The sequence below is a fragment of the Haemaphysalis longicornis genome, unplaced genomic scaffold (genome assembly GCF_048455015.1).
Source record: "Haemaphysalis longicornis isolate Haplotype H1 unplaced genomic scaffold, Haemaphysalis longicornis Haplotype H1 scaffold_2, whole genome shotgun sequence".
NCBI lineage: Eukaryota > Metazoa > Arthropoda > Arachnida > Ixodida > Ixodidae > Haemaphysalis > Haemaphysalis longicornis.
Window position 1 is genome coordinate 130,746,689 of NW_027526295.1, and position 12,313 is coordinate 130,759,001.

The following is a 12,313-nucleotide window of genomic DNA, read 5'->3' on the forward strand; positions in this document are numbered from 1 at the left end:
ATAAGAGCTTCACATTTCGGTGTGCTAGCACCGTGAAGAGACCCAAGCGAGCTTGGTGACTGTGTGCAATCGCAGAAAATGTGGTGAACCTGAAAGAGGTCCAGCTGCTGCTTGATAGGAGGCCAAGGGTTGCCCATACCTCATTTGACAGCGGCAACATTGCACACGCTGGTGTAAGACTTGAGTTGATTTGCGGAGCAAGTGTCGAGCAATGCTAAAGAAAATGGAATAAGATTTTCATTTCACCTTGTTTGTGTCACGCACGTCGCCCCGATATTTTGACAGGCCCTAGAGGTTTTCACAGTTTTCGTATACATGCGGTAACTTAAAACCCGTTTGAGGCTCAATGATCTCCGCTTTTGTGCGTGTGCTCTAGCACTTGTTCGGGTGCAGTAGATATGCAAGTGACAGGCAGCCGTTCCTATTTCTAGGAGAAAGCAGCACTAGGCTACATGCGCTTGGTGGGGGCGGAAATCAAAAGGCCAAACATGTCGGTACATGGGGGAACATCCTGAGGGACTCGGCCAACCAAGCCTTTCAGACCAATGCACTGCATGTTTGCAGCCACCCAAATGCCATTTCAAGGCACTAGCTCAACTGTAGTGGCTATTTTGTTTGCCTGTGCATTTTGTGACTGAATGGAGGCATTACAGGAGAGAGAGTTTACAGCAGATTTTCTCTGAGCTTAACGGGCTATTTTCTATGCTTGAGAGCTGCGCACACTTTGTTTCCCATTCACCGCATGGAGTGTGCCTCACTGTAGCATTCATTTGTAGCGTCCGCGCCTTTCGTGTAAACCATCGCAGTCGACTTAGACAGTTGAAAACCTCCGGTAGTGGCGTCCCATATTATACTGACAAAGTTGCATTCGTTGTTCCAACATGTTGAACAGGACTAATATAATGCATAGTAGGTTAGACATGCACATTTATTTCTGTTTTAGAAAAAAAAAAAAGGAAAATGTTTGTTTTGCTACGGTTCGTAATGTATTGCACGCCAAGAAAAATTTCAATACGTATAGAAAATGTTTTCCAGGGCATAAAAAATAATTTTTTAATTAATTAAATCAACATGACAGGTTTAAGCTAAGTCAACATTGCCGCATAACTGAATGGCTGACTGATCTTGCTCATTCAAATATTCTTGGCGGTGTGGTGAAATATGGGATTATGAATTGTATGTCACAAAAAGCACGTAACGTGCAATATACACAGTTCACGCTCATACACAAAAAGATGCACCTATGCATAGGAAGGCGTATGTAATTATTAATTGCACAATGCTGCCATTAGGCACATCGCAAAAGGCACATTTATACATCTAGCACTTAAATGCCAATAGGAAGTGGGAGTTTGATTAAAAAACAATCACAAACTGAACAGCCACTATGCTTAGACAGCATAAAAGAGCCAACTGAAAATTAAAACGGCCAATTTCATCTCAATCCCACATGTAGCCTGAATCACTGCTGACTGAAAGAATTACTGCTGACATTACAAAAGATGGGTGCACGAATGACATTACTAGCGTTTAGCGTGCGCAAAATATTGCGCTTGCGCTCCGCAAACGTTCTCTACATATCCCGCTTTTAGTAGGTACAGCGCCCGCAACGCTCCGCTAATAGTGTGGTGCTGCTCATAATCGTCGCTAGCACCATCTAGGCCATGAACAGGTAACTTTATTTTGGCAAGCCAGCCAGCCCATACGAACGCGAGCCAAGGTAAACGGCGGTACCCCTCGCATCGACTGTGTTCGGCACGGCTCGGCACAGCAATACAGTGAAGTGAAGTAAATATTTTTTTTTAATAGTATTCTATGTGACCGCGGGTACCTGTCACTGTCAGCAACGTGAGATCGTAGTGAAGGAGAGGCGCGTGTGCACAGAATCATTCCGGCCGGCAGCCCTCTTCCGGCTGGCAGCCCCAGACAGGCCCTCTTCTGAAAACACGTTTCGCGGGACCAGCGGCAGCCGCGCGCAGCCCGCAAGCCCGCAACGCACCGCCCGCAAACTCTGGAAAATTGCGTGCGTCCGCAAAACGCAAATTCTTTTTTTGCGGATGGCGCATGCGCACTAGTGCGTGCGCAAAGAATAGCACATGCTAAACGCTAACTCCCGCTATACTAAAACTCTCTATTAGCAACATTAGCCACAAAGGCTTGGCCTACCTTGCTACAGTATGTATTACAGCACTTGCTGAGTGCACTAGAGAAGCAAGCAATACGCTCAAAATTGGCACAGCACTGAATGCTTGACCAGCTGGTTGATCACAGCTGACACTGCATAGCAATGTATTGCTTAGTTTACTACACCCCCCTTCTTCACTTGTATGGCATCCTTATAGAAGTGTGTTCAACAAAGCGACATCCTTTTGAACACAACTGCAGCCACAGGTGTGAAAACCAAGCTGCACATACCACGCCTGTTTTGCCACCGTGAATGTGGAAAACAGGGTCCCCTATATTACAATGCCAAGTGGAACACTGCAGGGTACATTCATTGACCAAAAGAAACTATTTTACAGTTCGTGTGTCTTCCGCACAAATCGAGGTGAACATTTCATACACCGCAACTGTGTCAAATACCATCGCTCAAGACGGTCCAAGATGCACAACACTCGTAGCACAATTCTCAACATAAACAGCGTTCTTGCATGAGCAGTCTAGAGCTGCGAGTCTGTCCTCTATCCCGGCCCACTCTCCGTGCCAAAACCCACACCACTTGAACAGCGTCTCGCTTACAAGTTGGTGAGAACATGCAAGCATGTGGCATGAACGTGTACGCCTACACCCTCAGCGACACATGTCCACCTTGATGCTGTCAATCGCCACATCTCCCTCCAAATGGGCCCAGAGCTCTCTCTTCCAAGTATTCCTCCTCCATTGCTGCCTCTCAACACGACCCCCCAGAGCTTGTCACGTGAGCCCCTTGCCGCAGTAGAGGCAGCAAGTGTCGCCCGGCCAGATGGGCGTGCGGTGCGCGAAGGTGTCGCAGGTGGTGCAGCGCCGAGGGGGCACTGAGTCGCACACCAGCAGCGAGTTCATGCAGCGGCCAAAACGGTGGCTCTGGCCGCACACCCCGTGGCTCAGCTCCCTGAGGAAGACGGCGTCCTCGCAGATGGGGCACCGCTCCACGCCTTCCGCCTCGGTGGCCACCACCACGACATCGGCCAACGGCCCCGACGCAAAAACTTGGGCTGTGGACTTGTCCGCCGGAGTGCCTGGAGAGGTCAGCCAGCGGTGGAACTGCCGCAGGGACATTTTCTGGCGGTCACTCAGTCGGGTGGGGTCGCAGGACTTGGCGACAGCCGAAATGTGCCGGCGTAGAAGCTCGGCCCTTGCCCTGGAGGCCGCTTCCTCCTGTGTGACACCAACAAAGGCATGGCAAAATGCAAAGGGGGTTCAGTGAATGGCCCAAGCCACTTGCAGAGATGTACTGCAGAAGAACGGAAAGTTGGGCTAGTTGGTAGGTGTTCATTTGGTGGAAAAAAAAAGCGCTCAAAAAACAGGAACAAAGGGAGACGTAGACAGCACGTCTACGTCTACGTCTACGTCTTCCTTCGTCCCTGTTTTTTGAGCGCTTTTGTTTTCCACCAAGATGACCACTTTCAGAGTCCAGGCTAATAAAGTTTTTTACTCCTAAGGGTCTGTATAAACCTACTTATTATTTTTTCTGTCGTTAACTATTGCACCAAAGAGATGTGTATTAAGTTCACAGTTCTGCTTTTTTGTTTAGTTTAGTTTTGAGTAAACTTGGATGCTGTTTTTGAAGTCTTTTTTTTTGTGTGTGTGAAATTCAGTTTTCCTGAGATTTCATTACATGAGACATACAATTAACGTATTTTATTTTTTTGTTGTTTCAATGTAAAGAGAAATAAAAACCATGCCCTAATACAGAGAATACCAGTCTGCCAGCTAAACACACTTTACCAGATTCCGTCAACACATCTAGTAACCCTCCACACTTCAATTTTTTAAAATTGATTCAAAAGCACAACTCGGCCTTTCTTGGCTAGATGTAGCAACTATGCGCATTTTCACCAGTGCTCTTAGCTGGCCAATATTTTCTCAAACACTTGCTCATTAAAAACAAAGTCTCAATGGTTAATCACTAGCTATTTTACCTTCTTCCCCCATATAGAGAGGGTTTGATGCTTCAGAGCAGCAACCTTCGCTGGCATCTTGAAAGGAACAGTGTCGTGAAAACAAAATCTGAAGAACAAGGGCATTACAACACAGGCGCTGAGTTGTTTTTTTTTTTTTGTTCTTTGGCCATGTTTTTATAATCAAGATGCTCAGTAACCAACTCGCTGGTACGCGCAAACCTAGTGGCAATTTAGCCGGCTGGCGACTTGCCAAGGTGCTTAGCTTTAAAGGGACCCTGCAGCACTTACCATCGACTAGTATGCATGTTTTTTGGGGTAAAGTCTATTGTCCGCCCACAAGAATCATGAAAATCCGTTCACTATCACCGAAACTACGTGCGATGTGCAATCGCACATAAGTGTTCCCTCTCAACTTGACCGCGCACAATGCAACAAAAGCTGCGCGTTTTCTCCTGGAGAGAGGGGTGGCTCGCGACGTTCTCTTCAACAGCCTTCAATATATCACAGGCCGGGGAGTTTTCTCCTTTTATCTGAAACGTGGAGGGGTCTATTTCTGGTCTGGTGCTACAAAAAAGCAGGCATGGCTGCCTGCTTGCAAGCGTGTGCTCAGGCTGGTGAGGTGTTTTTTAAGCAATTAACATTTGCTGCTGAGTGGTCTCGTGGAAAGGGGAGTATTGAATTCGTCACTCAAACTCCGCACGCACTCAAAACACAAAAGAAATGCCAAAACTGTCCGTACAGGCTCAGGCATAGAAGAGGTTGGCACACAGCGCCGACGACGGCGGATTGTCACAGGAAATGTGAGAAATAAGCCACAAAACAGCCAATAGGATGGCCATGGCTGTAATGACATCGTTTAGACCACGCTAGGGGTGCATAATGAGGAGAGTTGAAGAGACCACGGTTGATTTTTCCGCGTCTTTCACAGCGATTTGCGTGCTCACCGCTTCACGTGCATGTGTAATATCTGGCTCAGGTATTCCTAGCAGTGTAATCTAAACATCGCGAAGATTTACTTGCACTGCTCAAAGAGTGTTGCAGGGTCTGCTTAAGCACTGCAGCCCTGCCTAGCTAAGACCACTGACAGATAATTGTCATTGTATGCAAACTAAAACCATCAGTTAGCCTCCTCAGCTGTTGAAACGGCAGCAAGCAAACTACAATGTGCCAATAACTCGAAAAAATGAACACGTTTTGCCATTCAAGACACTTGCAACAATGATGGTAGCGAAGATTTGGGCTTACCAGCTCAGTAGATTTGCCAAGGAAAGTTGTTATCCTCTTGAGGAAGCTGCAAAAATATCACATGCCAGTAAACTTACTTTGCACCCAAGCCTTGAACGCTGACTGTCAAACACGGTCTCACAATCTCTTATATGAATGGCATGCACATATACTATTTAAAAATGTACGAGATTTCGGTGCACGTTAAAGATCCCCAGGTGGTCAAAATTAATCCGGAGCCCTCTACTACGGCACGCCTCATCGCCTGTGTTGCGTCGGCACGTTAAAACCCTACAATCAATCTACTATTTAAAAAGGGTCCATTTTACAAGATTTCGGGGTTGGTGTTGTTTTTGCGCCTCATTAACAACTTTAAGCCTCATACAAAAAGCTTTAACCGCAGACTTGCATAAGCCTGAGCTTGGTCCATTGATGCTGACAAAAAAAAAAAAAAAAAAAAAAAGAGAGAGAGAAGGGGGGGGGGGGTTGCGGCTTAGCTTTACTAACATTGGATATGCAAAGCAAAAGCTTGGCTTACTCTGGTTGAGTTTTGGTTTCACTTGGCTAACATTTGATTTAGCTGAATTGCCGACCACGTCTCAAAGCTGTTCGGTTCCGCGCAACGCTCATAGAGGGAGGCCGGGCAAACGTGGCATTCATTCATGGCAAATACACCGTTTCTCTTTGCCGGGCGCGAGATGAGTCGTGTTCCTCAAAACAACCCAGCACTGCATGCATGGGAGGCTGCGGGGGTGGTTGGCTGCCTCGGCCGCAGCAGCGGTGGCGACCGCTGTCGGCGCCTGCAGGCGCCAACAGCAGGCCTGGCGAATCACGCGATGCGCTTCGAGGGGTGTGTCGATGGGGCTGTGTTTCCGGTCAAAAGGTCATTTGTGCATCCTCCACGAAATTGCTGGACAGAAGTCGTAAAGCTTTGCTTTAAAAGAAAGAAAAGGCCCTGTTTTTCTTTAGCGCAAGGGGCAGCCAACCTTCACCCAGCCGTAGGCGGAGCCAAGCCTCGCCTCACTATGACATCATTGCGCGTGCCGGCACCGCTCGACCATCAAGAACACTGCCCAGCATTCGTGGCATGCTCTCTCGTGTGCTCTTTGCCTTGCCAGTTCACGCGCATTCGCACCTGAAGTGGGGAGCACAGAAAAACTTGCGCTACAGACGCCGCATTCGCGAAACCGATTCCTGCCGGTTCCAGCGCGTGCTAACGCAGTCCACTTTGGGAGAGATGCGAAAGCCTGCGGACGAAACGATCTGGGCCTGCTAGTCATGGGGAGCTTTCAGTGGCAAGTTCAAAAATAAATGTAAGGTGCAGCAGCCGGGTGTCCCACGAAGGGAGAGGGGCCACCAGCTATGCTGTTTCTTCAGCCTTGCACCACTGGTGGAAGCTGTGCCAATCTTTGTTTTCGGCAAAACTTAGAGCGCGATTTAACAAGGACGACAGAAGGACAACAAACACAAGCGCTCGTGTTTGTCGTCTTTCTGTCGTGCTTGTTAATTCGCGTGCTTTTACCAAGCATGCACCAAACTGCCCAACAGCGCGTTCTTTTTGTTTTTGTTTTCAGTACTTGAACACGAGTTCATGCTGACAATTACTAAATGTTAATTCCCCACAACTCAATCCCAGCTGCGGCGGCCGCTTTTCTGACGCAAGCAAAAAGCAAAAACGCCCTTGTGCCGAGGTTTCTTTCGGCTCACGTTAAAAATCCCCGGGTGGTCAAAATTAACCCGGAGCCCTCCATCATGGCGCGCCTCATGGTCCAGGTGTAGTTTCGGCGCATTCAACCTTGCAGTGAATTCCCCACAAGTGCCACTTTGTGGTCCACAGACTTCAATCACGGCTGTACATTGTCTTTATCATGCTTACCTATTCTAGGCTGTAAATGCGTGTTCCTGCTTTTAAAATACCAGATTTTCTCTCACTTTTACACTTTCTGTTTTTGGATACAATGTTTAATGTTGTATTTTGTAATTGTATTGTATACGTCTTGTGCTTTTATGGTATTTCAATGTCACTTTTGTGGTGTTGACTCTTTTCTTTCGCAATATCGTATGTTTTGTCGTTTTCAACTCATCCCCCCTCCCATGTAATGCCCACTGGGGCCCTTAGGGTACCTAAATAAATAAATAAATAAATATGCACTTAGTTGAAAATGTGCAACCAGAACCGGGGGGGCGGGGGAGCCTCACCAAATGAGCTGCAGACCGAACGAGGGGAGCTGCTCCAACATGTCGGGAGCCAGAGCCTCCCTGACGTACTCCGTCAGTGCCTCGGGTAGGGCTCCTTTGCTGCAGGCATAGGCGTGGACACGGTCGAGGCAGTCGGGTGCGTCTGCCAGCTGCTCTCTGGGCCCACCCCTGCGGGCGCCCTCGAGGAGGATGTTGCAGACCTCGTCGATGCCCATCCAGTTGTAGATCATCAGCTGCAGCAGCAACCGCAGCAGAACAGCAAAGTGCAGACTCACAGGGTGTGAAGTAAACTGGGTGACGGCCTCTCAAAGTGGGCACCAACAGACAGCAGCAGATGTTGCTTCGTTAGAAGATTCCCTTTCAGACTGCTACTCCCAGCAGGCGTTGCTTAGATTTGCTTTAGGAGGTTACCGTTGGTGCTCAGCTTATGCTTGCAAGGCCAGCTGTATTTTTGTTCAATAGAGCAGAAAATTGGATTAAGCAAGGTTGAAACAATAAGACCTGAACTGCCCATCATGCACAGCTGTTGACACTGACCCCCAAAATGATGAAGATGGCAGCAACATAGTAATGACGGTTTACACTTAGCTTCTTGGTCAATCTCGGTGTATGCTAAGATGACGATGATATGATTGTTTTCTTTTCAACAGAGGCCAATGGACACCAGACATAAAAAACACGAACCAGCATTGGGACAATGCGGGGTGAAAAAATACTAGTGCGGCATCCCATGTTTTGTCACCAACGAGCTAGAGGTTCCTCGTTAATGAGAAAAAACTTGAAAACTTAACAGTTGACAAGCAGTCCGATAAGCTAAGCAAGTGGTGATGGCATTAGCAATGACACCTCCTCAATCAGGCTGCAGTTCACTGCACCCAGCAAGAGTTCCCGAAGCCTGATGCAGAGTGTTCGAAAGCATGAAGTATTTGATACTTTGGATGCATGTGCTCAATTTAGGGCAAATATCGTACATAAAAGCAGTCGAATGGCTATCTGAAAGAGCTGAACCGCCACACATCTTTATTTTAGAGGCGCCTGGGCTGCCCTTGTCTATGTGTACCCAGACCACTCAAGACATGTTTAATTCCTTTTGCGCTTTTTTCAGTTCACTGGTTCAGCAATTCGAATAGCTCAGGCTTAGTGTTTAACTCCTTAACAGCACCACACTTCAGAACAGGTCTTCACATGAACCAGCCAGGCATGCCAAAAAGAAAATATAATAATTCAGGATGTACTTAGCTTACCTGCAATGGTTCCCTCACACGGTTCTCATAGACAATAGTGATGACACTGCAACAACAAGCAGAAGGACACCAGAATAAGTGATACATGCAAGGACTGGCACTGCAGCACTGCAACCACTACAGAACTGGTGCAGCCAGCACTTCTTTTTATGCCACGGACTGTCAATGAGTTCAGACCTCCAGATTGTCTGCGCTCCACAGATGTACCTCATGCCATGTACGCCACGCGACTCACTGATTCCAAATCAATGCCTTCAAATTGGCCCAGACATCAATTAGCCCGGATGCTTCCACCCTCGTGCAGATGCTGAAAACCGCCTCCATCAGAGGATGATCTGGTCAATGAAACTGGCGCCGACCAACAATTACATAACATCACAAAGATGGTGATTCCGTGCAGCGCCGCCAAGTTTTACAACTGAATCTATTCTAGTAACGTTACTTCAATTATCGACAGTGCCATCGTACTATCAATTATTGATACCATTGTACTACCATTAGTAGTACTATTGATAGTACAGTGTAGACCACTTATAACGTATATCGTGGGAGCCGTGCAAATCCGGACTATAAGTGGTGCCGCACTATAAACAAAACATACGCGAATCCAGCCACATTGCAAGCATTCTTTGTTTATCATCACTCAAACTAATACCACTTAAAAATGGAGGTATCGTCTTTATTTCTTTTTCTTTTTTCGCATCAGACACTGCTTTACTGTTTAAAGGAGTACTGACACGAAATTTCAAAGCTGAGATAACTATGTAAAACGCTTCCTTTTTATCAGGAGATATCTCCCTGCAAGTTTCAGCAGCAACCGTTCAGCGAAACATATTTAAAATCCATTTTAATTTCCGCCCGCACGAGAAAGCCCAGAGCGGGCCGACGTGACATCATCTGCTACGTGCCCCAAACTGCCGACGTCGGGGCTCCCGTGACGAAGCCGACGCGCTGGCTGTGGTTGGCGCGCGCTGCTCGGGCGTGTGTACACGTCATGGTTTTGGGACTGACGTCATGCTGCCCGGGCCTGTGGGGACGGCGAAAACCTCGGCCGGTCTGGGCGCGCGCGTGCGCTCGCTCGCGCGCGCTTCCAGAGAGGCAGCGATACGGCAAGAATGGTGACGTCATGTTATACATGCTGTCATGGCGGCCGCTCGGCGTTTTTCAGTCGAAACCGAAACTGGCACGTATAAACGACGCCGTAAATGAATGTTTACGCTGCGCTCGACCGTCTAATCTGTCATTCTATGATTAGTGGGCTGGTAGGCACGCATAGCAGCGAAAAAAACGTAACATAAAAATTTCGTGTCAGTACTCCTTTAAACCCCAAGCACTGCTTTAACTCATACTTCATGTTTATGTTTTTGAGGGATCTGCATTTATTAATGCTTAGAAGAACGGATGCCGCAGAGAGGGAGTTTATGCCAGCAAGACAACATGATAAGTATGCAAACAGGGTGTTTTTTTTTTTTTTTTTCCCAACTGCAGATAGCATTTGTGATTCCAAGGCGGTTGCTTTATCAGCCCAACATACAGGTAGTGGAAACCTCTGGCATTGCGGCTCGGCTCACTATCTCCATATGTTCAAAAAGGAAAAGGGTGGTTGCTTATCTACACCAGGTTCTAATCGCAAAAACTTACCACATCCAGTTGGGGGGGGGGGGGGGGGGGGGGGCTTGCTATCCTCAGAGGCATGCCAAGAGCAAGGGAAGTTGCGGTCATCACGCGAGTGCAAGGGGAACACGCGAACTGAACGGAGCCTATTTGTTTTTATTTTCTGTGTCTAAGTTTCGAATGGCTGAATCAACCTTTTTTTTTTTTTTTTTGCGGCCCTAAAACAATGCCCCAGCTGCACCAATCGATCAGTGGACCCACCAAAAAATCGCACTATATTGTGCGGTTTTGGTGGGTCCACTGCACTATATTGTGCAATAAATAGTGTGGGACCCGCACTATTTTGTTTGAAGCACAATACACTATATTGTGCATTGTACTTCGGGCAACTACACTATAAGAGGTACGCTTACATATTGAGTTCTATGGGAGGCCTACCGTCGACCAGAAAAATCTGTTTTACGTGCGGTCCCGCACTATAAGCGGTTACGTTATAAATTGTCTACACTCCCCAATTGAGTGTCGGAATTACCTCGGAATGCCCGCGAGCAGTCCAAGAATTCTCTATGGGAAAAACGTATGTCAGACAGCTTCCTGGGGAGTCTGCGGTCAGTCCGTAATCAATAATAGAGGAGCACCGCTACTGATAGTCTTTTTACGTTATCGACAGTGCATTTCGCTGCCTAGCAGCAGAAGGGTAGCTTAGCCGCACACAAGGGTCCTGGAAGGACGAGTGCTCACTGGTAGAAGACGACCAAGTAGACGGCGCGAGGAGAGAAGGCCAGACCCACGGGCTGCAGCATCCAGGGAAGCTCAATGTGCAGCTTCGCAGCGCTGAAGTTCAAGTCTGGCACAACCGGGCAATGGCCGACCGGAGTGGGGAGAGAGAGAGAGAGAGAGAGGAAAGTCAGCAGCCACGTGGCAAGCATAATCCTGCAGGTCACTGAAAGGGGCCCCAGGGATGTTTTAAATAGGGCCAATAAAGTCCTACTGCAGCGGAATGGCGAGCTGGGCTAGTCGGTGAAATGGCATGTCAAAACCTTCAAAAAGCCCAACACTGGGGAAAAAAAAAGCGACACAAACGAAAGGAACACAGGACGAGTGTCAGTCAGGCATCTGTTTCCTTACATGCAAAATAGATTGCATATATCGGCAGCTAGTGAGTTGCACACCTTTTGGTAGTTTTTGCTTTTGTGGGTTTTCTTGTTTTTGGGTTGTTTCTATCTGGTTTTTGGTGACGCATGCGTGGTATGGTGACTGGGAGGCTGTATGTTCTTCGTTTTTTCCTGATCAAACTTAAGTTGTGAGTAAGCGCTCGTCCTGTGTTCCTTTCGTTTGTGTCGCATTTTTTCAGTGTTGCGCTTTTTGAAGGTTTCGACATGGAAAGTCTTGCTTAGGGGAGTTACTATATCATTGGGGACATCTGAGATGAATACATCACTTTTTCTTACAGAGCCCAAAGATGGCAGTTATACCACAAAGCTTGCCACCACTTCCCTGCACTTATTCTGTATTAACACCATGCTTCGCACTGCCTTTTGATTTGTGTCGAATGGGAAGGCACATACAAACTTTGGGTGCTAGTTGAACGTATATCTTGGGCAGGTGCACCAGATTCCCGTGGTGCATCATCCACCAAGTCTGATGGAGAATACCACCTACATGTCAGTGCATTCACACAAAAGAACTCTCCCAGATGGCAGTGTGCATGCAGCGATTGCTAGGCTAGTTAGCAATCTGCTTCCAACACCTCCCTCGTCAGCAGTGCGGATAGAGTGAATCTCCCTCTGTCCATCAGGCACTTCTCAACTCTGGACAGGGCCTGCGCCCTGCTAAGGCCCAAATTCAATGTCGACAAAAACTAATGCGTGTGTTCAAAATACAGTGTAGACCGCTGACAACGTATGTCGTGGGAGCCGCGAAACTCTG

General features: G+C 47.6%; 1 protein-coding gene across 1 annotated transcript in view; it reads right to left on the reverse strand.

Annotated features, from left to right (window-relative positions):
• Positions 1–494: 494 nt before the first annotated feature.
• LOC144169215 (uncharacterized) overlaps positions 495–12,313 on the reverse strand; it is a 52,926-nt gene continuing 41,107 nt past the window's right edge. The window contains exons 10-14 of the mRNA XM_077698256.1: positions 11,126–11,231; positions 8,771–8,816; positions 7,527–7,759; positions 5,349–5,394; positions 495–3,357 (exon numbers count right to left, since the gene is read on the reverse strand). Of these exons, the coding sequence (XP_077554382.1) occupies positions 2,914–3,357; positions 5,349–5,394; positions 7,527–7,759; positions 8,771–8,816; positions 11,126–11,231 (875 nt within the window). The 3' untranslated portion in view covers positions 495–2,913. The remainder of the gene's footprint in view (positions 3,358–5,348; positions 5,395–7,526; positions 7,760–8,770; positions 8,817–11,125; positions 11,232–12,313) is intronic.